The sequence below is a fragment of the Brachypodium distachyon genome, chromosome 3 (assembly GCF_000005505.3).
Source record: "Brachypodium distachyon strain Bd21 chromosome 3, Brachypodium_distachyon_v3.0, whole genome shotgun sequence".
Taxonomy (NCBI): domain Eukaryota; kingdom Viridiplantae; phylum Streptophyta; class Magnoliopsida; order Poales; family Poaceae; genus Brachypodium; species Brachypodium distachyon.
Window position 1 is genome coordinate 50,099,006 of NC_016133.3, and position 25,220 is coordinate 50,124,225.

The 25,220-nt window shown below is 45.2% G+C and overlaps 4 protein-coding genes across 5 annotated transcripts; 3 read left to right on the top strand and 1 right to left on the bottom strand.

Moving 5' to 3' along the window:
* Positions 1–355: 355 nt before the first annotated feature.
* Positions 356–5,996, bottom strand: LOC100832360. Its single transcript, XM_003575325.4, has 2 exons — positions 5,408–5,996; positions 356–2,777 (listed from the first exon to the last, which is right to left on the bottom strand). The coding sequence occupies exons 1-2, from the start codon at positions 5,636–5,638 to the stop codon at positions 882–884; spliced, it is 2,127 nt and encodes a 708-aa protein (XP_003575373.1). The 5' UTR covers positions 5,639–5,996; the 3' UTR covers positions 356–881.
* Positions 5,997–13,153: 7,157 nt separating this feature from the next.
* LOC100832675 (protein MIS12 homolog) lies at positions 13,154–17,759 on the top strand. Of its 2 annotated transcripts, none has more exons than XM_010237411.3 (7): positions 13,154–13,390; positions 13,486–13,549; positions 14,893–14,982; positions 16,325–16,417; positions 16,535–16,673; positions 17,054–17,188; positions 17,283–17,759. In XM_010237411.3, exons 1-7 carry the CDS (start codon positions 13,263–13,265, stop codon positions 17,348–17,350), a joined length of 717 nt encoding a protein of 238 aa, XP_010235713.1. In that variant the 5' UTR covers positions 13,154–13,262; the 3' UTR covers positions 17,351–17,759. The 2 variants fall into 2 exon arrangements, with proteins under 2 accessions (XP_010235713.1, XP_003575374.1); XM_003575326.4 differs by having other exon boundaries at positions 13,155–13,390; positions 14,863–14,982.
* A 2,408-nt stretch (positions 17,760–20,167) lies between these two features.
* Positions 20,168–20,831, top strand: LOC100840025. The gene has a single exon (XM_003572672.3). The coding sequence runs from the start codon at positions 20,235–20,237 to the stop codon at positions 20,586–20,588; it is 354 nt and encodes a 117-aa protein (XP_003572720.1). The 5' UTR covers positions 20,168–20,234; the 3' UTR covers positions 20,589–20,831.
* Positions 20,832–24,309: 3,478 nt separating this feature from the next.
* LOC100832985 lies at positions 24,310–25,220 on the top strand. The gene is made up of 2 exons (XM_003575327.3): positions 24,310–24,565; positions 24,696–25,220. The coding sequence occupies exons 1-2, from the start codon at positions 24,444–24,446 to the stop codon at positions 24,904–24,906; spliced, it is 333 nt and encodes a 110-aa protein (XP_003575375.1). The 5' UTR covers positions 24,310–24,443; the 3' UTR covers positions 24,907–25,220.

Here is a 25,220-nt window from a genome sequence, read left to right on the forward strand (position 1 = left end):
AGTAAGTTGAACTTTCCAAAGCCTAGTATGGTCTTTTTTATGCAAAATAGTGGGGTTTAGCTTTCATGGCATATGACAATGACATGAAGGAGAATAACCTAAGTCAGAGCTTTGTGAAAATAGAGCAAATCAGGTGTTAAAAAGTATGCTTTCATACCCCATTTCTGTCTAGGAGCGAAATATGCATAGCCATTAGCCAGTATCACGTTGTATAAGCCGTAAGAAAAAAAAGTATACATATGCAGGTCATCTGGAAGCCTGCGTAAACATCCCACAGGCAACAGAACAAAACTTCATCAACAGAATCTAACAAGACTCAGCAGGTTCCATCCAACGAAACAATAGGCAAGAACGCTGCGATGCAAGAAACTGACAAATAGCGAGTCAAAACAAGAGCTCGATCCATGGAATTGCATTGCACCCCCACAAAATCAAAAATTCCCCTTACTTGGGCACCCAGACCAGACCATTATCTACATTACCAAATACCAAAAAGAAAGAGTTCATCAACAAAGAAACTTAGTGACAAACTGAACTACCTACCAACACCCCTCTCCCCCCTTGTCCCTTGAAGCCTTTATAGCATTTCTCCAGCCTCCCTGCTACTTACTTTCCAAACCTTATTCCTTGATACCATAGGAGTATATACCCCCCACAATGTATTTATCACACCCCCATCACTTTCTCCAGTATACCCCAAGAACATATTTACCTCCAAGCCCACATCACCATCTCCGGTATACCACCACCATGACCTGAACAAAGAAAAACAAAAGATGGATACTAAACTACCACATGTTGACCTACTAACCAATGACCACAATGTCATTCTGGCACCATCATCCATGTGCTTGCTTCACAAGATAACGGTGAGCTGACTTCTACCTTGGCTGGGGTTTCTGCATGAATGATCTGGTTGGTACGATGATCTGCGGCCTTGGGGCCTGAGGTGAAGGGCAGTGGTTCTGTGAGCGTTGCAGCATCTGAACCATAGATGGTGTTTGATATGAGTACACAATTGTACTGCTGCCTGTGGAGTCACCTCGTGTTGTGGCTCTCTGCCAAGAATGCGAGCTCAGTCCAGACAGCAGATATGCCCTCCCTGAAGCCTCGTAACGTTGCCGGTTAGCCATCCTCTCCTGCATCTCCCTCAGCTCTGCATCAAGGGCCATGCATAAACGGTCCCCATTCTTGCTTGAATAGGACTCCGACAATATCCTTCGGCACTCCTCAAGAATAGCCACTGCATCAGAAAGGACACCTCTCTCAGCAGCAGCCCTAGCAGCCTCAATAGAATCGGCGGCACGGACTCGGTTCCTCTCACGATCAACCTCCATGCAAACAGGTTCAGATGTGGGTGATTTTGGCCTCAGGATCTTCACCTCGTCGCCTTGGACCTTGATACCTTCATTTGTCACCGGATCTCTATAGGACAATGCAACCTTCAAAAGTGTGATCTGTTCTCGGGACTGTGGGAAGCTCATGGAAAGCAAGAAGTCCCTCTCCTCATCAGCATAAAGATGTCCAACATCAATTGACCCATTTCGCCCATCTCCAGCCACCTTACTCAAGTAACTACCAGATTTGATGGAACGAAGCTTAACACCAGTATGCGCACACTCCACAGTTAACCGCATATCCTGAACAACAACACTAAGAAGTCCACCAATACACTGAGCAAACGCATCCTGAATCACACCTTCATCCTCAATAAAGGAAAATGTTCCACCAGAAGCCTCGGCAATTGTGTGCAAAGCATCTGAATCATGGTCTGCTCCAAACCCGAACCCATGGACAGGCACTATGCCTACCGTGTGGTTTAGAATGGAAGAAGGAACAAGTGACCTATAATCAGGCCGAGTTCCTCTAACGTTTGAGGAAATATTATATGTATCTTGACCATCTGACAACAGAATAATGCTGCATACTGAATTCTTATAACTGCGATCCTCGATGACCTTAGCAGCTTTCTTAAGGGCATCAGCAATGTTCGTGCCACCACCAGCACCAAGCGAGTTGACAGCCTGCAAGGCCTGCTGCCGCCCTGAGTGTGACATCCGCCGGAGATGGAACAACCTTCTGGCAGTAGAAGAGAAAGCAATGACTGAAAGGCGGTCAGATGGACCAAGATGTTGAATAACAAAACCCATGGCTCGCTTCAATAGTGCCAATTTGGTTCCTGCCATACTGCCGCTAACATCAAGCACGGTAACAAGATCAACAGGAGCACGAGATGTAGGGTACCCAACTGAGGTTGCATTAACCATTCTGCTTGTGACCTTCTCTGGGTTACCACATGGGGCCTTCAGATGGATCAGAACAGCAAAATCATCTGGAGATGATGACTGTGGAATGGCTGAGAACTCCGGATATGCCTTCATTTCCACAGTTCTACTAGATCTAACATCACAACTGTGAGGAGCCTCCATCTGCTGCAAAGGTTCATCATCGTTGAACTCTACTGGCTCACAAGTATGCAACGCAGCAGTTTCCCGCTGGCGGTTTGGAACCTGGCGGAGAAGAGCCATGTAGGCATCTTGTTGGGGCAATCGAGCTTGGTTCACGTTCAACCCACTTCTTCCACAAGGAATGATAGAAGATAGCGAGCGATTAAACGGGATCTCCTTCCACTTGGCACGACAAACTGGGCATACATAATTTCCATGCTTTACACTGGAGGAGATGCAGTGAAAATGGAACATGTGAGAACATTCAGCAGTGAAGAGGGCTTGTCCATGACCTGGCTTCATGGAATCGAAGCATATCGCGCAAGTTTTCTGTTGGCACAAAAAATAGAAGATTATTACTTTAATCATATGCCATCAAAATTTATCCCTTAGCAACAGTCAAAGAAAAGTAACATAGCAAATGTTAACAGTTATGGAGACATAAGCTCAGAAAAGTAAAACATTGTTTGAAAAATTGTACCCTTTTGAGAAAAGACAACATTACAAATCTACACTATCCATCTTTCATATCCCATCCATGTCAGACAATACAGCATAGTTAAATGGATTGTCAAGTTCAAGTTCATATTTTATTTGTTTGTCAGATAAAAGAATTATGTACTCAATCTGATGTATTATGGGTACAACTCTAACTTTATATGCTAAAAAAAGACTCAATAACACCGCACTTGAAAAGTGTTGGTGAAATTTTCAATCATTTGTCAACCCAGCGGCACATATCAATTCTAATTCAACAGCCTTTGTCCAGCAAGACCGGCACCTTAAAAACCTATATAGGTCCTTATCTACATTTATAAATTGCATCACATGTGCTTATTTTATCTATTATATAGTTATTCGTCTGCCGTTCTACCTGACCATACTCATCATGTTAAAGAGTTGAATGTTTACAAGCAATGTGCTGACAATTCAACATTCTAAATGGCAAGAGACATTCATTCTAAAGCTTCCAAATTTATAAGGAGCCAATAGGTAACAAATGCTGACAAGTAGGGGTTTAATTTGCGAGTTTGACAAAACCACAATCTAAGTCATCCTCAATGAAAGAACCTATGTAAAGATATAAACCGTTATTGGTTTTGAACAAATCATAAAATGGCAAAAGTAAGATATGGGTTGACCAATACCTACCACAAATGTCAGAGTCAAACAAAATTGCTGATAAACATCCATACATCACTATGCTAAAGCAAGTCCTGGTTGTTTTTCTCGAACTGTGTCCACACCACAAAAACTAATCGAATGAGCACCTTGGTGTTATAGTTTTCCAGATGGCATGGTTTGCTAAGTCTTAAACATATGTAGTTAGAAAGACATTGACTCAGGCATCACCATATGCCACAATTAGAGGTGCTACCTTCACAAATAAAACTGAACTTTCTGCCAATAAAATTCAACAGCACACAGGTACGGGATTTGAAAGCATTATCGATTTAGTAATACAGGCATCACAAGAAACACAGGCCTCAAAAGAAATGATTTTGGGACCGCGATCACAAGAAATAAGCAATCTAGTGTTTCTTATCTTAAAAGCTTAGTCTTTACTTCTGACCAGAGCAAGCAAAATAAGAACTGTCAAGCAAATAAAAGTCAACCCTATTGAGGAGATCCCCGTGAAGTTGCTGGTCAATTATGCACACTTACCTACACAATATGTCACCAAGTAGGCGTGCTACTAAGCAATAAAGTGTGAACCCATCTATAAAGGCATCACTGCACCGTCGTCACCACACGAAAAAAAAATAGCCAATACACAAAAAAATCAGAACTTGGAACATTCAAAGAAATCACGCGGTTGCCATGAGTACTTACAAGATACTACCTCCGATCCTAAATTCTTGACTCAAGTTTGCCCAAATATGGATGTATCTATTCTCAAAAAGCGTCTAGATACATGTAATATTTCGACAACAATTTAGGATTGGAGGGAGTAATAAATATAATATACCAATAAACTTTAATAGAAGGCTGGTCAATGGGCATTCCTGGTAATGGATAACAGCTCAAGGTGGAAGATTTGCCTTTAGCAAATTAAGAAACTAGATGCTAAGATGATACACGTGACCATGTGGAAATTGTTGACCAAAGAGGCCCACTTTCCCTTTCAGGGAGGAACAAGTAGAGACAGTAGAAAAGAAGCTTACGTTAAGCTATATGCATCGCACAGACGAAGAGTAACTGGAATTGATACCTAGACAAAACTAGCACATTGATCGCGGTCCCAAAATCAGAACACTCTCTGGGAACATAGATACAAGAGAGGAGACAAATTGCGAACTTTTGCATTGCACTTTGGTATAAATGTAAATTCACTGAAGAAACAGCACGAAAAGAAATGCAAAAACTGGGTGGTACAGAAGATGACAGAGAGAATAGCATCAGTTTGCCAATGACATGCGCACATTTTCGTTCGAGGATATTCCAATCGAATAAAGTTGAAAAGAACTAGTTTGACAGAATCATCAAATATGCTGATAAAACCCTTTTTTTTCTGAAAAACTCGCTGTCCCATATTTCCTCACAATCAGGGGGAAACAGCATTAGATTATTTCTACTGCAGAAAAAATGAATGGCAAATCCAAACTAGTAGAGGTGGAGCTCAAGACAAAACATGGTAGCATAAAAAATTCCGATACATACAAAAATGGTGGACACATGGCAAGATGAAGCAAAACGAAACGCCCATCACTCCAACAAAAAAATTCTGACAAAGAACCACATCTGGACAATCTTTCACCAGTGAAACCACATTGCTGCATTCAGCACCAAGCCCCGACCAAGAATCCCAAGGGGAAACCTCCACATCCGCAGCATTTCGCATCTAGCTTCCACAGCTCCCCCGCACGCCAACCAAATCTTAACTCATAATGACGTGAGTAACTTGCCCGGAAAGAGGGAGATAGAGGCGAGGGGAGGGGATGGGGGGAGAAATGCCTCACCTTGGATGACTTGGCCCCCGACTTGCATCTCCGGAGCGCGCCGGCCTCCGCCTGCACCGGGGTGTTGGGCGCCGACGTGTGCGCCGCCGCCAACGCCACGTAGTCCTGAGAGAACGCATCAGATGCGCGCCGCTCACTGGCGCCATCCTCCCGGTCACCGGCGACGGCGGGAAGGTGCGCGCAGAGGCCGACGCCCAACGCTTTCTTGGCCTTTTTCCACATCCCCTCCATAAGCTAGAACCGGCACTCGCAGATTCGCCTCTTCAAAGCTCTCACGCAATACACTGCTATTGTAAGAGTATTGTATTTGTACCTTCCCTTCTCTCTGGCTGGCCTGCGACTACGACGAGAGGAAAAGTGGGAGGAATGGAAGGTCGTTTTGAAGGGGAGAGGGAGACGCCATTGGAGAGCGAGCGGTGCGTTGCGGCGGTGGTGTGTGTGCGGCTTTTGGTTTGACCTCTGCGTGGAGAGAGACAGGCCAGGAGACACGAGACAGAGACAGCCAGCCAGGCAGGCAAGCGCACAGGAGGAGACTGATAATGGTGGAGGAGAGGAGGAGGGTGGGCGTTTTGACTATGGTGCGAGAAACGAAAAAATGGGAGCGGTTTGCGGTGAAGCCCGGGCAGGTTTTGGCTGTTTTTATTATACGGGGGGTGGTTTTAGTCACCGGTTGGTGGGCGCCATAACTTCTGGCTGGCAACTGGTCCATGCCCATTTCCAATTTTTTAAGGCTCTCCCACCAAAGAATCTCTCAACTCAAAGGCTGAAGTGACCAATTTCATCCACGTGTTTCAAAGTGTCCAATTTCCCTCGTGTTTCGAGTACCATTTCTTCGTGCATTTTTTTCTCTCTTTTTCAAAAGGATGACAAGAGTATACCTTGGCGCTCCTCAATTTTATCCTGACAGACAAACTCGAGTAGACAAGATCATCTCGATGACAAAGCGTTGCCATCCAACGAGCATCGCCTTCACGAGGACCACACCTTCTCCCAAACATGAAGCACCACCAAAACGAGTGGAGGCAGGGAGACCTTATTCCATGTCAACTGCATCGTCATCGTCTCGGCGCCGCCGATCCTTGACATGAAGATCTATCAAAATCTTTAGACGACAAAAACTATAGGTCCCACCGGTAGATCTGGGCCTTCTCGGGGGGGGGGGGGGGGGGCGAAGGTGGAACCCTAAATCAGTTTCCTATGGAGGAGAGGCGGCTTGACATCAGAGTTCTTCAGGCTATTTCAACACCTAGGTTGTATTTTTTCATGGGGATTTTGGAACCGAACCTTGTACTACACCTGTGAGGCGGTGACTAAGTATTTATACATATCTGGTACTCCCTCCACTTTTTAATATAAAGCGTACAAAGTTTAGCACGAATATTAGCACGACGAACTGAGATGCACCCCGCGTAGCAGAGGTCGGGCGCACGCATTTTCTCCTGCTTGGCAACTGCCTTTGACCAACAGAAGAGATCCGCATGCAGCTTTGAAAGAGACAAATCGCACCATTCAATACTCAACAGTAGTGAATCGAACGCATGCATACAACTGCCAGCTGGTGCGGTTTTTCAGCTCGTGTTGGGCGCGTGGACAGGTAAGACAGTGCGCGCCTTATATTTCGCAAAACGGCTGAAAATTTTACACACCCTACATAAAAAAAATGGAGGGAGTAGTTCAAAATTGCTCGAGAAGTTTGTACTTGACATTGGATCTTTCTCTGCGATGTGTATTGCGGTGTGCTGCATCCCGCATGGAAAATGGCTTTGTCCAGATGAACCAAGGGTATATGGCTTGGGTAGTTAGGGGTTAATAACAATACGTCCACAGTTGACTTTGTCAATACTCAATTTCGATGACTCTATCTTCAGTAGACTTTATGCATATGTGCATGGTCGAGTTGCGTTTGATGTTTCTATTTTCTAAACATCTTATATATTCTTTCATGCTCATATGGAAAGCAAAAAAAGTCCTTAGGAATGCACCAGCATTTGGGTAGTCGGATATACTCCAGCAAGTTACGAGCACAAAAAGAATTAAACCAAAATTTGGATCAGTGCCCAAAATATTGAGTCACCGGCGCTTCAGTTCCATACTCCACCCGTCCACAAATAAGTGTACGTTTGGTTTCAAATCTTGTCAACAAAAGAGTGCAGTTCTTCTTTTCGTAAAAAAAATTGCTTCTCTCTCATCATACGAAAATCAAACCCAATAATATTTTTCCGTGCACCTAGCTCATTGGAGATAAAAGAATTAAAGAGAAAAGAGATGGTGGTTGGCATATTCTCAATACATTTTCTACCTACTTGGTAGTTTGTCTTGAAATTCTGGTATGTACATTTTTTCGTGGACCGAGAAAATATGCTACTATTTCCCTCACACTTCACCTGATCGGCCGCCCCTAGTCAGTCGCCACCTCTCAATCTCTCATCCATCCTCACCCGAAACTCTGTGATCACACAAAGTCCAACGTCCATGCAACGATGCCAGTTATCCCGTTTTGGCTTCATCCACGCATTTCTCTCGTGGTGATGAACGCCACCGATGACTTACGCCTTCGCCGAGACATCACCGCCACCAGATCACGTCATGGCACGTACTACCGCCGGCCGTTGTCTCATCCCTACCGTAAAGTACCAACGGTTATTATCTCCACGTACACCCCATGCATGATGCATCAGTACGGCGTCTAAAACGTCCATATTGTTTATACTTAGCATTATTGTGAAATTGTTTATTTTTCGTAGCCTACTTTGTCCACGTTCAGCATGGTCAACCCATCACATCGACCGGCGCTCCATCCCCACGTGGTGCGTTGAGACGTGACTGACCACATATATCTACTGCCCGAGAACGATGCCAGGCCGTATAGATGGAGTAACTCCTGATCGAAGTCAAACTTTACCAGCAGCTTAGCCAGCTTGTGATCATTGACCAGATCTCGGCTTCAAAGCATCGATACGACCAAACCTACCCGGCCAAATCCAGGCAACAAGCCAACAGCATCCATGCATTCCATCTTCGATCATTGACAAGTTGCGCCGCGTGGAGTGTGTGGCGTCCTCTGTGTGACCAACTACTTCAAAACGAGAGGATCTCTCGGTCCATGCGTTAGCTGCACATCCATTGTCAAGCATGACAGTTTGACATATATACACGCACTACTTCCCGAAACACATTTTGCGTTAAGTAGTAGCCATTAAAATGTACTCCATGAAGGCGCGCAGTTGATCATTAGTACTAGACGAAACGGGTGTGCCATTGTATTAGTGTGCGGATCAGCAATCACATCTGGATTTAGACCACCCAGCGTCGCGGCCATTCAGAATGTCTTTTTTTTTTTGGGGTCAACTTACCAGCACAAAAAGGTGTGTATGGTTGGTCCGCCACTTCAGGCAAAACTTCAAATCACATATTTACACGTCTTTTTAAGTCCGAGTCATATCATTTGCGCCATGTAGATTGAGCGTACAGCGGCGGAGGATACGAATCCGAGGGGGAAATTACGTGCGCAGAGCAGGAAGAACGCACGGGCGGGAGCACGTGAGCGCAATCCCAACCCGAGATTCCCACGACCCCTAGCTGCTGCACGAGGAATCCTGATTCCTCAACAGATCAACCCTCTTCTGTTTTAACCTTTCGACCATCACCTGCATGGAACGGGCTCGTAATTAATTAGCCATTGACGCAGCAAGAGCATGCTTTACGGGCATAGGCCATATCGTTGGCTATCCCAGCGACGTGATCGCGAAAAGGGGCAGCAGAGAGGAGATATCGATGCAAAGCGAAGCAACATATGCAAGGACCGAGGCGTGCGTGTGTGCAATTTACGCCATGATGGCATGGTATCATGCATGGCTTAAACGAGTATATATAGATTAGTGGGTACCTCGCCGGACAGCTAGGCTAGGTGTGCCCTTTTCTATGCTCGACTAGGAGCGGTAGTGCTGCTTTCTGCCACAAAGTAGCATGGGCTTTATGACTGACAAAGGGAGATATTGAGATGATCTGTGTAAGTTTACGTGGCTGTCAAGAGGTGCATCGTGGTGCAGGGGGTGGAGATTACCTCTCCGTGGGCTATGTGTCTTGTGTAGGTCTACTAATGTCGATGTGACACTGACAAAATAAGTGAGTCCCACGCTCATGATTAATTCTTTCGGTTCTCTTTTTTCTTTCTTTCTTGGCCAACTAATTAAGTTCTTAAATATCTTTGTTTACTTCATTATTCGTTGACCTGGTTGTTACAATGATAAACACGTTCAAAACATGCACTGAAACAGTGTTTATATCTGAAACCGAAGGGCCTCTTATTATTCGGTACGCTCTTACCATCGCCAATAAAGACTATCAAGGTCTTAGAGACTATTTAGTCCTAAAAATGGGACTAGCTAGCTAGCCGGGGCATGGTCTTCTGACTCTTGGAATACTCCCTCCGATCCATATTATTAATTGTTTCAAATTTGTCCAAATATGTATGTATCAATGTCTAAAAAGCGTTTAGATACATGTAATATTTCGACAATTGATATGAATCGGAAGGAGTATAAAACTTCCATTGTTCAGTGAAAAAGGGAAGATATTGTTTAATACCACATGTTCCTTTAGGCCTTGTTTGGAGTCACTAGTGTTTTAGTATTTGAGAGGTTTGGATGCACACACAAAACTCTCAAAAACCCAAAACACTAGTATGAGAAGTTTTTTAATTTGTAAAAAAAAGGAGTGTTTTGTGGGGAAAAACTAGAGATAATCTCTTCTAAAATATTCCTACCAAACAATCATTTGTGATTCGTAGTGTCTTTCAATTTGAAGTGGATAATAACCTAGAAAACACCCTAAAAACTCTAACACCAAAGAAAGCCTCAGGGATTGACCGTATATCTTTATGCAACGATTCTCGAAGGACCACTGCGACATGTCCGCTGCTTTTAAGTATTGCAACGCAAATCTGCAAGGAGTAAAACCACGAACGGAGTTTACTGCACGGTTTTTTATTGTCACAGGAGCAAACCTTCTTGTTCCCGATTGTAGCGCAGGGCGGGGGCACACTGATGCTGGAGCAGTGGAGCAGGAGTGCCACGCATGGATGGCATCATGGCACGGTCTCTGGAAGCCGATAAGATGCAAGGCGCGCTCGCACGGACAGGAGGATCGGAGCAGTAATTATCCCCCATGAAAAGCTACGCTCAGACTCAGAGACTGTACATTGCTGGAGTAGTGCTCGGGGTGACCACACCACCACACGCTCGTAAACACGCGCGTACTGGACGGATCGATTGGGAACAAGGTCGTGTACGTACTCCTGCAGAACTACGTGTCGATCTGTCTCCGGAAGGCAGAGCAACCGGAGGAGGTCCGGCGCAGCGTGTCATGCTGCCCGACGACGGTATAGGGCGCGGGAAAAAGAGAGGGGAGCAATTACCATGGCAACCTCGCAGCGGAAAAGAGCCATGAGCTTTCGGCTCAAACAAAAAAGAGCCATGCGTTTTCGATCGGTTCAAAAGGAGGAAAAAAAAAGAGCCAGGCGTTTGCGGGCGAAAAGTCGTTTTCGTGTTGACTTTAATCCTCGGAAAGGCCGGTACAACGATCCCCTCCCCTCAAAAACGGCGACGGGCGCCCAAGAGGAGCGGCTACGCTTTTATGGTGGCGCGTCCTGCTGCTGCTGCCGGCAGCCGGCCATGATGATGGGGACTTGGGGTGGTCTCTGACCCTCTCTCGCTTTGCTGGGTTGCCAATCACAGAGGTACATACGTCAGATCGACCAGGTTCAGCTCCGTGTACATGCGTCGTCGTGGGGAGTTCCTCAGAATGGGATTCCGGCACACAGTACGCGCGCCGCAGGCAGCGCTCGCCTGTGTCGAGCCTTTTTGATTGCCGCTGCTAAGCGGTAACATAGGCATGGGCGTGTGCCCTGCGCCGGGTGTTCGTTCACGTGCCAACGCACGCACGTACGACGTTGCTTTGTCCACGCCACCACGGCCACTGAGAGGCACATCGTGGTCCAGCCGTTTCTCGTCATCGTTTAAGCCACAACCAAATTATAGCTAACCCCGATCGCTACGGAGAACTCAGCAAGAGGCCCACCGAGAGAAACAAGTTGAGATAACGAGAAGCATGGTGTTTGACACGACATGAGGTGATGGGTTTTACTACCGGGAGAGGAGGGGTCAGCGGAGGACGGATAGCGGCTTATCCATGCACGCACGCTGCTGCGGGGGTAAAGGACCCCGGCCCCGGCTTTCGCCTTTTTTTCGGAAAAAAGTGGAGGAGCTGACTTTAGGACGGAGATGGAAAAAGGTTTCACTAATTTTGATGGAGGGCCACTTTTCTCCCATCATTTTCGTGGAAGCTTGCCATACTCATTATTCATGTTTGGCGTTCGTTCGTAAGCACGTACGCCATGCAGCTGCTACTAGCTGCAGATGTTTGTGGCGGCGCGTCCTTGTCATGTGTGTGTGATAGCATGTCCTCGTGCGTCCGCGTAAAAAGGGAAGAAAGCTAACGGGCTGGTTGACTGTGATTGGGACTTTGCTCGTGTGTTCTCAAACGTCAACGGATAACTCGTAAAACTTCACAGAGAAAATTAACAAACATAAACTTGTCGGGTATAAAACCCGAGCGATTTTCGTTTAGGGAATGAACAATAGTACATGTTGTAATAAACAAGCACTTAGATTAAACTTTTTTTTCCAAGTATTCACGTTGCTCTTTTCTTTCATGGAAATGATGGAAGCATTTTTTTTTCTTTTTTGAGTGGAACACACCTTTTTTTTTTTCTTTTGAGCCAATGCACGCAACTATGAGGCCTTCGGAGTAGAGTAGATGTAAGGCACATAACTGAACAATCCAGTATATTGGGGTCTCAGCCGCGGCCCGTGAATAGATAATGGGTTTTCATCCAAACGAGAAAAAGCTGTGACCCATGTCTGAACAATCCATTTGGTCTTGAGTGGGAATGTGGGATCGCTAAAAGTAACACCACACATTAGATTTTGCTGCAAGTGTGTCGACTTCCTTCGAGTTCGTTCCCAAAATTTGAACCAAACCACCGCCCCGGCACTGGCGGCCGAATAGTTAAGTACATATAACCCCCTGAACTTTTGGAGGACCACTTTACCCCCTGAACTTCAAAATCGGGTACTTAACCCCCTGAACTTCGCAAAACCGGACAAATCACCCCCATGACCAATCTAAGCGGTTTTGTAGACGTTTTTGCTGACGCGGCGACAAATAAATGCCATGTTGTCAGTTTTAGTGTGGGAATCAGTTGGTTTAGGCAGGCAACCATCATTGAATCGTTTATTTCTCTTGAAAGCGGGTTAATTCTTTTCCAGACGCCTTTTTTAGGCGGTCGACATCCATTATGCGGCTTAGGTGTTACTTCGCGTATACAACTTAAGCGCACACCACTTTTAGCAATGGCTCGTAATGCGGCGTCTCCTCTACTACAAGCGTCCTTTACCATAACTTATGTTCGTTGTAAATCTACTCTACGAATGGCATCGACTGCTGCTCTTTGACCAGCATAGGGTGATGCTTTTCTTGAGCTTTTGAATCCACAAGTACCCGCAGAGGACCAGAAAACCACTCGACCTTGTGAGTCTATAACAGTTATAATGGTACTGTTGAAACTAGCTTGAACATGAATAGCCCTTTTTGTTATTCTACTAGATTAACATGAATAACCCCTTTTGTTATTCTACTAGCTTAACATGAGCAGTCCCATCGTGAAAGTTCACTGGGTTATACGGACTTAACTCGCGGCCCAATCACTCCATAGTTCCCGGTCCAACCAGCCGCCGCTCTCCTTGCTGCTAGACACACGCCGCCGCTCCCCTCGCTCAAGACCTTGCTGCTAGGTATGGAAGGGGAAGACGCGAGCTCGGCGGCGGAGGCCGCGCTGGGGCTGAGCCCTCAGATCTTCGTCAACGAGGTCCACAACATCATTGCAGACCTCCGCTACGAGTGCTTCAAGGAGTACTGCCTCCAGTTACGCCTTGGATCCCTCCCCCGAACACCGCCTCAATTGTCCCCTTCGCCCCCTACCGGTTTGTTAACTTTGCCCTTTCGCTGTGTTTCTCCAGGGAAGGAACCGTCGACGCCGTCGGCGCCGCCACGGCGACCAATAAGGCCGAGGAGCTGCAGCAGGCAAGTCGCTCTCGATCTCAGCGTTTGATAAAAAACTGTACACCCGCTTAGAATTTTGGATGATTCAGGGCACTGTCGCTGTGTGCTGGAACCAGATTCAGGGTTGTAGTTACACGGATGGTGTCTTGACCAGTTTTATTGGGGATTACATGCTGATTCTGCTTCATCTAGTTCAGTGATTACATAGGGGGAACTGTTAGGGTTTGAATCTGAACTAAATGCCCTTACTGGCTTGTCAGTTAGTCAGTGTAAGTTTGTTTTGCTTGTACTTAGGCAACAACGGAGAACATGATAGATAGGTTTGTTATCTGGGCAGATACCATCCTGTAGGAAATTGATGCCACGATGTAGCTTACATAGATGCGTCTTTCAGTTGAAGGGGTTATATAACTTAAATTTGGTTGTTTGGCAGTCCCTTCCTGTAGCAAATTTATATTACTTTCTTGTGCTGCAAACTGTGTATCAACTTCTTTGCACCGGGGCACAGCTTTTGTGTAATCGTGCCTCTGATAAACAAAAATTCTCTGCAAATTTTAGATGTCAAAGGATTACTGAATGAAAGTTTGAAACAGTTAGAACAATGCAAAGCACGACATATTCTTTCTATACCCAAGATAATGTTATGTTTCCACCTATGTTTCATCTGGTTATTCCTATGGCATGCTGTACAATGTTTATGAACTTTATTAAAATTTGCGTTGCATTTATGTTGTTGCTTTCATCCTAATCCATCCTGTACTATTCGTATGATAACATGTTCCATATTTGTGCCAATATGTCTGGTGGAAAATTCTGAATATAGAATTTTTCATGATTATTACTTGTAGGGAGTACAGTACATTCACAGTGTAGTACAGGATTTATTGGACATGATCTGGCATGGATAGATAGGCTGTATTTGCTACAGCATAGTGCAGGATATAGGCTTTTTGCTCTGTATGATGTGTTGCATTTGTACGTGTGTGACAACAGAGAAAACTAAACTGAACCTGGCATGGATATATAGGTTTTGATAGATACCATTCCAAAGGAAAATCCAGCGATGTACCCTGAGTAGATGGGTCTTTCAGGTGTAGGGTGTGTAATAGCAAATTCAGATCTTTGGTTTCACCTATAGTTCATCTAGTTTTTCCTATAGCGTACTTACGATGCTTTTTAACAGATTTTTTTCACTTAAGTTGCATGTTTTTTGTTGTATCTTTTTCCTAAGCCATTAATATTGATATGACAAAACGTTCTAATATTTTTGTCAGTGTGCATGATGGGGAATTCTGAATGTGGTCTTTCTAATGATTATTGTCTGTACTCTGTAGGGAGTACAATACATGCACAATTTAGTTCAGGATGTATTGGACAAGAGAATGGGCAATTGGGAGAAATATTGCCTCCGGCATTGTTTAACTGTGCCTGAAGAATTTGTCGCACCTGAAGATGTACGTTCCTTTTCTCAAAGTAACTCATTTATTCAAGTCAGACTTTTTAATTTGACTTCAGCATGCTAAATTTGAAATTCATTCATGCACTTCACACACCACTTCTTAGTGCTGTAAGATACTACTGTCCTGGGAGGCTGGGATTATGTAATATGGAAAGTGATGCGTCATCTTATTACTGATTTGTTCTTTTGTGAATAAATAGTGTTAATTCATTCAGTTGATCCAGCAATTGGGATGATGGATTTTTCTCCTCCAAGTGCCCAGTTCTTTAACCGAAAATGCCTGTTTTAACTTTAAAAGATAAAATTGATCATTTATGTAACGCTAACCCCAATCAAGATTTAACTAACTTGCAAGCTAGTGAGATAATTTGAGTCTGTTCTCTATTCTATAGTGATTTCGGCCCTGTTTGTTTGGGCTTCAGCTTTTGGTGCTTCTAGCAATCTCAAAAGCACTTCTCCTGTTTACACATGAAGCTGAGAAGCACCAAAAGCACGTCCGGAGGTGCTTCTCAGCTTCATGTGTAAACAGGAGTCATGTGTAAACAGGAGAAGTGCTTTTGAGATTGCTAGAAGCACCAAAAGCTGAAGCAAAAGCCCAAACAAATAGGGTCTTCATCCCATTCCTTCTGGGTTCTGGGCTTTATCTTAATTCTTAACTAGGAAGGCTTGAGTTATCCATTTGTAGTTTTTCTATGAGCCTATGTCCTGTGGTGTGCATTTTGCTCAACTGGGGAAGTGATATAAAGATGGTAATATAAACAAGACCTTTTGATGCTCAGGGTAGAAGATATCTTGATATTTCATTATTTCTTAGTGATATTTTGTTCTAAGCTGGCAGACTAATGTGCATCATTAGTTTGCTAGTTGGTCTTGTATTGAACTGCAGCAGGGTGTTGTTACATAATAGAATATACCTGTGCATTTTGTTTCCAATCCATCTTATGTATAATATTCAATTTAGAGTTCAATTCCAGTTATCCTCAACTAACAGTCCTGGACAGATTGAATATCAATTAAAGCATTTCCTAAACTGTTTTCGATGGATAGTGAAGGAAATGCATAGATGTTTTATCAACTAAGTCAGAACTACTGATTTTTAAAATTGGTATTATCATATCCCTTGATTTTTTTTGGTATTACAGTAAACAAATTTTATGGTGAGTGTTATTGGCAGTTCAGCACTTAGATCTTTAAAATTGAACCTGTGTAGAACATAAGGTTAAGCTTAAGATCGTGCTTGCTCGCAATAAGGTATTATCAAATAAAGACATACGCTCACACACGTTTTGGTTCGCTGAAGCCATTATTGCAAAATAAGATATCTTTTTCTTCATCAGGATAATTTTTCTGCAAAAGTGTCACATAAAGATGGGAATTATGATACGGAGCTGGATGCAGAACTTAATATCTTGAGGACAAAACTCGGAAATGTAAGCACCTTGCTCATAAAGAATTAGTTAGCTTGTTAATATATCAACACTTCTTTTTCGAAGCTGTAATCCTAATTATCAACACTTAATCTAACGAGTTCTAATGTTGTTAATCAGGCTAACAAGGAATCTGAAGAACTTCAAAGAGAGCTTTCTTCGCTGGAAAGGCAAGCTACGTACAAGACTAACCTTAAATCCTCCATTGCTGAAGTACTGAAAGTGTTCGAAGACAAATCTGTTCAGGACAATATGCAAGGTATGCTGCTACACCTTGTTGACAACTGAGATATGTGTACTTTACCAATTTGGTAGTAAGTGATGTGCCTATAAGTATTAACCATTGGTCAAGCTTTGGTCACCCCATTGAATTTTTGCTCTTATTTGTTGACTTCAGCAATCAGAAGGTTCTGTCACTTAAATTACGACTCCTCTCTTTTTGTTTGGTTGCGTTCTATCCTTTCACTAAATACAGCTGAATATTGTTTACAGAATTGTTGGCATAATAAATCACGAAGACCTTATCCCTGTATATAAAAGTTTGGTCCAGACTTTTCTGATACCTATTAATTAAGCAGTACTGATTTTGCTCAATTAGCTCTGGTTCAGAATCTATACTCAACTTTGCTGAATCTGCAGCTCTTGTGAACATACTACCAAAATTGCGCCAGAAAATGAAGGTTATGAAAAGGAAAAAGCTCGAGTTTGAGAGCATGGTGGGTCTAAGTTTTTTGGACGCTAATGGTATTAGAAACCAGAAGCGTTTAGCGTCGTGTAAGTGTACTGCCATCATGCCCCCCTTGATCCCTTCGTTCTTGTCTTTTATCTATGTGCCAAAAAAAAAATTCCTCACCGCCTTGTCTCGCAGGTTCGAATGTTAGCACCGAAGACATTCAAGAGGTGAATCGGGCTTTGGATCGCTTACGGAAGGAGTAGCTTGCAGTGTTGTGTTACTGATGCTTGAGCTGAGGGCTTCATGATGTCTGCAGAAGTGTGCTGATGCAATCTTTTTGTAATGCTGGGTTGTATGAACTGTTGGCTATTTCTGAAACTTTCTAGGGCTAGGTTAGGGGGCAGGTTTTCGTCCCGTACTCAATTCCCGATTGTGGGGCTGGTTAGCGGGTTTCCTGTCCCATAGTTTGTTTCTCTCCCCAATCTCGCTCTTAACCTCTTTTTCTTTGCCTCGTCACAGTGCCAGGCTGCCAGCTCCGACATACTTCCGAAGCTACCCTCTCGCTAGCTACCTATGTGATGTAAACCTGAACTGCGATTCTACCTAAACAGTTGAGTGTACATGTTGACATGTAAACCTAATCTGCAATTCTATCGAACAGCTGTGTGTACATGCTAAGAGGAACTCCAGCCCCCCCCCCCCCCCCCGCCCCTCCTCCCATTTTCGTATCCGGTCTGCCACTTTTTTCGGCCGTATGGGGGCGCCGGCTAGAATTTGTTTTAAGGTCTAGAGGTTCTCGGCTGGCGCCCCCAAACGCCTCCCCAAACCAATATTACAAATATTGCAAATTGAAACAAGCATATTATTTGATAAGTTTTGAATCACATTTCAAACAAATTTAATCAAATTCAAGCAAATAAATACGAAAAACTAGATGTTTCCTCGGAGCCTCCACAAATGCTCGACCAGATCATCTTGAAGCTGCTGATGAGTACCGGCGTCTTGAAATTCTTGCCGCCGGGCGAGGAAAGCAGCAAAGGCGGCCGGCACCTGATGATTGACATTGGCTAGAGGACCCATCCGTTCATACGGTTCAATGTTAAACACCGGACATTCCCGCTCGCTCTCGATGATCATGTTGTGCATGGTCACACAGGCAGTCATGACCTCCCACATCTGATCTTTCGACCAAGTGAGAGCAGGGTACCGGACGATGGCAAATCGAGCCTGCAACACACCAAATGCCCGCTCGACATCCTTCCTGCATGCTTCCCGTTGCATCGCAAACCAAGATCTTGCTACTCCTGCGGGTGCGTTTGAGATTGTCTTCACAAAGGTCGACCATCTTGGATAGATGCCATGTGCCAGGTAGTATCCCTTGTTCTACACATGGCCATTGATCTCATAGTTCACCGGAGGAGTAGTGCCTTCAACAAACTTGGCAAACACATTCGAGCATTGCAGCACATTGATGTCATTGTGCGATCCTGCCATACCGAAGAAGGCATGCCAAATCCACAGATCCTGATCGGCCACCGCCTCAAGCACCACACCGCATAATCTTTTGTGGCTTTAATACATGTCCTGGTGTGCAAATGGACAGTTCTTCCATGACCAATGCATACAGTCAATGCTGCCAAGCATACCTGGGAATCCTCTTTCTACATTCTGTGCCATGATCCGAGCTGTGTCTTCTGCAGTGGGTGTCCTCAAGTACTGCTCTCCAAACACCGCCACAATTGCCCTACAGAACTTGTACATGCAATCGATGGCTGTGGACTCGGCCATGCGGAGGTAGTCCTCCTGTGTATCGGCAGTAATTCCATAAGCAAGCAAACGGAGGGATACCGTGCATTTCTGAATTGATGTGAAACCGAGTGTGCCGACGGCGTCCCTCTTCAATTTGAAGTAATCGTCGTACTCCCGGAGCTACTCGGCGATCTTAAAAAAAAGAAGCTTCCGAGACATTCTGAATCGGCGCCGAAAGATCACATCGTTGTGCAATGGATCATCGGCGAAGTAGTCCGCGTACAGCATGCAGTAGCCTTCCATCCTTTGCCTGGCCTTGCTCTTGCGGCGGCCCTTCCTCGATCCTCCCCTTCCTGGCCGCTCTGCATCTTCGGCGATGAGGGCAAGAAGCGACGAGACGATGAGTTGATGCTCCTGTTCGCCATCGGAGGCAGCATCATCGGCAGCGGTGACTTCCTCGTCAAAAAGGGCGGCGAGCATCTCTTCGTCATCCGAATCCATGGCCTTGGCAAATCGCCGAAGACCTTGACGGCAAGAAGCAAGGAGGTGGCCGCTGGGTGGGCACCGACGCGGTGCTGGAACTGGCCGGCGACGGACGGCGGAACTGGAACTGCGGAGGCAAAGGAAGATCTATGCAGCAGCAGATTCGGGGTTGGAAGTTGCCGGTGAGAGGGGTGGTTCCGGCGTCGATTCGGGGTGGAAGTCAGTGATTCGGGGCAAACAAGGTTTGTTTTGGGGTTGTGCCGCTGAGAGTGCTGGCTCGTGTGGTTTTGCGCTCCAGCTGGCGCACCCGCTCGCCTCCCCTCCCCCCCCCACCCCGCCCCGTGGGTTGGGTTCGGCCGAGGGGCGCCGGCTAACTTTCTGGGCCGCGCCAGATGAAAAAACAAATTGGAAAGGCCGGTTGGGTCGGATTTTAGGCGCCGGCGCCTCCCAAACCCGTTTAGGGAGCATTTAGGGGGGACGGCTGGAGATGCACTAACATGTATGAATGTATATAGTCAAGGCGCATGCTAGGCGTCGGTCGGCTGATCCTAATTTATACCGGGCCTTGAAACGATGTTCGAAGCAGGGGCCTTAAGAGTTAGATCTATTTGGACACAATCTTTAGAAATTTAGCATCTCCATTTTTATAAGATGATTGTTACACATAAGAAAAATTCTGAAGATCAAAATCCCGTAAAAATCTTACAAAATTCCTCCAAACCGAATATGGAATCATATACAATCCTGTAATGACAAGTGAAGAGGGGTGTTTGGTGTCAAAAAGACCCCCCTCTTCCAGTCGTGGGTCGTGGCTTGTCTCTGTCGGTATATAAAAATATCCCGTGGGCCAGCTGGAAGGCGCGCACAGATCTCCAAACCCTCACGCGTCTCCGTGATATAGCGGCCGCAGCCAACATGGACGCGAGGGCGCCCCGCCACCAGAGGCTCCGCACCCCGCGCGGCCCACCGACGCCCAATCACCCTCGCAACCCCAGCACGCCCGGCCAAAACCCTAGCCGCTCCCCCGCCGCCGCCCCGCGCTCCGTCGCCACCGCCATGGAGGACGACGCCATCACGATGCTCATGGACATCGACGACTCCCCACGCAGCGCCTCCGGCGCCGGCTTCCTCGACGACGACGACGAGGGGGATCTGCTCCACTCCCACCGCGTCGGCTTTCGCGGCAACGAGGTGCGGGGCCCACTCCCCTTCGCTGGCTTCTTCAACACCTTCGACGGCGCCGACTTCGACGACTCCGACCTCGCCTGATCGAATTTGGGGATCTAAGGAAGTTGAGAGGTTGTTCTCTCGTTATGGTAGTGGATGTCCTTTTAGTTAGGTTACCGGTGAAGTGAATATCGTTTGAGACATCTGGAGACGTTTCGGGGTTAATCCAATATCTTACAGCTGCGTTGTTCTTGTATCTCTATGTTGTCTGATTGATATCTGTGGCTGCGACTTTCTTGTTCTCGTGCTCTTTATGTTCTGTTAGTTATGTATTTCTGCTTGATCTGCGCTGTGTTGGAAGTTCTCCATCTGGAGAGATTATGTTCAGTTTTAGCAATACTTAATTGTTGTGGTGGTTTTAGTTCAAATTTGTACTAAAACCACGACAAGAATTTATGATCTGAGGGAGTACCTTTGTTTGATCGGTACTAGGTATAGACCCGAAATTCAATAGCACCCAAAACTAGACCCCTTTTTCTTCAGAAACATGCCTAATCGGAACTTCAGCAAAGCCTTATTATGTTTCCATCATTGGAACACTACTTAGTGTTTGGTTGGGAGTAGATCTACTAGGAATCTAGGATAGCTGCAATTGAAGTGAAATTCATATGCAATATGCCCATGATTTTGTTGAGTTGTGTTTACTAGGATAATTTGCATATCCCTTTGATCCATAGTGTGATTGCAAGGGACATTTCTTTAGCGCGGAAATCTGATTGTTTTCCATTCTAGTATGTCCTAGTCGGCTTACTACTTAGGATACCGATGAAGCGAATCTGTCTTTGTCTCTTTGAAATATCCGGAGATGTTTCGGGTCGATTAATCAAACTATCATATCGCTGTGTTCTTGGATCTCATGTTTGGTTTATTTATGAGCTCCTTTTGACTTGATTAGTTTATTTTTGGGAGTTTCTTTTTTCTCATGTTCTTTATAGTTTGGTTAATTAGTTTGAAAGCGCACACAGCGCAGTCGAGGATACAGATATGGTTTGCGGTTTTAGCGATATACTGAGAACATTAGTCTACAGTTGGTCCAATCCCATTTATCAGTAGTGATGTTGCATCTGAAATTCCTTTAGAATGGATAACTAGACCCTATTTTCTTTAGAAATGTGAAGTCCGCACTTAACATTTCCACCTGGAACTTGACTTCAGGAAAGTCTCTTATGTTAACATTTTTAGAACACTATTCAATGAATCTTAGCTATTCAATTGACTAGGATAGGATGCTTACTGTGTGTGCCTCAAGCAGTGCTGCCATTGCAGTGAAATTCCATATGTGTGTCACTAATTTGTTGGGCAGCTGAGTCACTTGAGAAGTCGCATATCCCTTTTGGTAGATCTATGTATGATTGCTAGGGTCGTTCCATAAACATAAAAATCAGGCCTTTTACTTTGAAAATTCTATCTCGAACTTTAGGAAATATTTGTTGCTTGTGAATTAGGAACACAATGTTCATTCAAATTGCCAGTGCATTTTTACAGTATCTTGTAGAGTTCAATTCAGATTTGGGAGGCATCCTAAGTTTCAGATAACATCCCATCCATCATTGTCTGGACATATATATTTGAGTTAGCTCATTACATTAAGACCAAGAAAATTGCTGTGCACCATTTCTTCTTATTGTGGTATAAAAGGCTCGTGAAAGTATTGGATAATCTGCTGTTTTATTGTGGTCTGAACTTGTTGGTAAGGTTGTTTGTTATAGAGGGTCTCTACCATACATAATACAAGTTCCTCTGGTAGTTCGTCTGGCACGGAAATGTTTTTTCGTTCATATATTGTTAAATACTGATGTGCAATTACGTCGTTGGAAAGATGTTTGCAATTTGGATCATATTCTTGTTGATATAGTTTAATTGCATGAATATGAGACGGAGGCGGTACTTGTTTTGATATTTTGGCATCCGTTGTCGTCACACATTAATTTATTTTTCTTGCCGCCGACGTTGGCTAAATCACGGTCATCAGGTCATGCAATTCTTCACCCAAATTTTGGCTAATTATATTTTTGGTGAGGTAGGCCTGAGCTCAACCCAACCTGAGCTTCCACAAATGCCCGAAAACATTTGTTTTAGAGAAGGAAATGTCTCGTTCTGTTCAACATTATGAAGTTTCAACTTTTGTCCGTCCTCTTGACGCTTTTCACCCACAAACGCAACCAGAATTGGTACTACCGGAATTGTGACTAATCGAAGTCTTGCAACTATATCAAAATCTCGAACGTCCACAATTCTATAAAATCTCGAACGTCCACGATGAGACTGAAAATAAAAAATGCGACTAATTTCAGTTTTGCATGACTGCTTGGGCAGCTTCACGCGGTGAAGATAAATGATCAAGAACAAGTGCCACAAAAAGAAAAATCTGCAATGCCGTTTGCCCGTTTATGCAACTAGGCACTAGCCCACTCTGATAGTATACCGTAGCCCGCAACGTAAGGTGTTAGTGCAAGATTAGTACAGCCGCCGTGATACGGTGATAGGGATTTACCCAGGTCTCCCTCCCTCGCTCGTGAAATCACAGGATCCAGCCCCTCCGCCTGGCACGCAGGCCACGCGTCGCCCGGTAACTGGCGCCCCACATGTTTGGGGGACGACGGCGTACGACCAGGGGATATGGCTGCCGACCGGGACGCCCGCTGCCGTCACGTCATCGCCACCGTCCAGCCCAGCATACGGCCAAGGCACCCGAGGGCCCGCCCCTGTCGTCCGATCTGAGGAGGTAGACCCGGTCGTCCCACTGCCGCACGTGTCCTGCGCGCACGGGTGAAGGGCCACACGGGCTGTCGCCACATGGGATCCCCCACCGGGCGGTCAAGGGCCCTGGCCTGACCAGCAGCTGGTGACACCAGAGGCGCCACGTCAGAAACGGATAGGGACGCCGATAATTGAGAGTCTCCCTTGGTTTTGCTCTGTAGTATCGTGTTCCGTGCGCGTGCATGTCGTTTGTAGCACCATATCACAAAATATGTACTACTACGAGTACATCATCAGATTCGTTTAAAAAATACTTGGGAGTACATCTGCTTGGTGTATTACTGTACAATTTTTACATTGTGCCTTGATCCTTGAAACCGAAATGCCGGAGATCGCCGATGGAGGGGGGTGTCAACTTGAAGCTAGCCCGTCGTATGCCCAGTTGATGACAACAGAGCACTGGTGTGTGTTGTTGACTTATTGTCCCGATAGTTCAGACGAGAACTTGGGTGGAAAAACTATATTTGAATGTCATTTTCTTAACAAAAATAATACACTGGAGCAGATGTAAGTGTCCACCCGTTTTCTGTACTCGTAAATGGTCGTAGAAACAAGATCACTTGAGCCGTATGTGGAAACTGAATCGTATTGTTTAAGAATGTTATTTTATAGCACACCTAACTTCTTTAACAGTATAAAAGTTCCTTTTTTTTCCTGAAAATTATGATCCATGGAAAACTCAAATATTTATATGTGCTAACAGTTTTCAATTTTCCACATAGAAGTATTTGTATTTCAATTTTCTGTTTATTTTTCGTCAAAATTTGTTTGCTGTTTGTTCTTAAAACTATCTTGCTCGTGTTACCTCTTTTAGCAATACGGAGTATTTGATTATTTTAGTCGAGAACATGTCGGTATATCACGAAATGTAGCCAACTGAACCAACTGTCTCTATATCCACACATGGCAGCGGAAAATAAAATGAAAATCAGCAACGTTCATCATCAATAACGACGAGAAGGGAAAGAGATTCCCTCCCTCGGGTGTACAAATACAGGGAAGGTACGGCTCGACCCCGCCTTTGGAGCCTTGCCTTTCCCCTAGCTAGCCTCAACATAAACACCTACCAAACCAACACAAGCCTCCCTCACCTTTCCTCTCAGTCTTACATCCAGGCTACCACTCCTCAAAGTGCTCATGGCCTCGAGCTCCTCAAACCCGGACACCATGGACATGGACCCTCCCGGCCTCTCCATCGCCGTCGAGCGCAACCCGCCGGAGTCGCGCCTGGCCCAGCTCGGCGTCAAGTCCTGGCCCAAGTGAGTACAGCCTAGCTCGCTGCTGCTGATCACTAGTTCATTATTCGCTATATATACACTTGATTCCTTCATTCCTGGTTTCATCCCATATATGGCGTCCGTCTAACTCGTGCCGTACTCCGGCGTGCAGGTGGGGTTGCCCGACGGGGAAGTTCCCGGTGAAGTTCGACGCGAGGCAGACGTGCTACCTGGTGAAGGGCAAGGTGAGGGCGCACATCAAGGGCTCGCCGGAGTGCGTGGAGTTCGGCGCCGGCGACCTCGTCGTATTCCCCAAGGGGCTCAGCTGCACCTGGGACGTCCTGGCAGCCGTCGACAAGTACTACAAGTTCGATTCATCTTGACTCTCGAGTTAACACCACCACCGTCGATCCCTTAATTTGGTTGCCGATTTTCAGTGACTAGCTAATTCGTTTTCTAGATTGGTGACTGTATCAATTAGTCTCATTCTCTAGCTAATTTGCTAGATAATCCATCTCTATTGTCTTCTCTTCCCTATCTGTAAAAAAGAAATTGGTATCAGAGAGGGCATCTATGGCCCCTGTGTAGGTTAGTAGTTATTCAGTAGCCCGGCCCCAAAACCGGTCAATGCAGTGGCCGTTCAAAGTATTCTTATTTATTGCTCTGAGTGCAAATCCATTTTGAATGCTTTCTTTGA

Excerpts from the sequence above, each read along its gene's own strand:
- LOC100832360 (XM_003575325.4), bottom strand. The coding sequence starts at position 5,638 with ATGGAGGGGATGTGGAAAAAGGCCAAGAAAGCGTTGGGCGTCGGCCTC. Across the intron at positions 2,778-5,407 it reads CGGGGGCCAAGTCATCCAAG|AAAACTTGCGCGATATGCTT; the intron begins GTGAGGCATTTC and ends TTGTGCCAACAG.
- LOC100832675 (XM_003575326.4), top strand. The coding sequence starts at position 13,263 with ATGGAAGGGGAAGACGCGAGCTCGGCGGCGGAGGCCGCGCTGGGGCTG. Across the intron at positions 16,674-17,053 it reads TGTTCAGGACAATATGCAAG|CTCTTGTGAACATACTACCA; the intron begins GTATGCTGCTAC and ends CTGAATCTGCAG. Across the intron at positions 17,189-17,282 it reads CCAGAAGCGTTTAGCGTCGT|GTTCGAATGTTAGCACCGAA; the intron begins GTAAGTGTACTG and ends CTTGTCTCGCAG.
- LOC100840025 (XM_003572672.3), top strand. The coding sequence starts at position 20,235 with ATGGACGCGAGGGCGCCCCGCCACCAGAGGCTCCGCACCCCGCGCGGC.
- LOC100832985 (XM_003575327.3), top strand. The coding sequence starts at position 24,444 with ATGGCCTCGAGCTCCTCAAACCCGGACACCATGGACATGGACCCTCCC. Across the intron at positions 24,566-24,695 it reads GGCGTCAAGTCCTGGCCCAA|GTGGGGTTGCCCGACGGGGA; the intron begins GTGAGTACAGCC and ends TCCGGCGTGCAG.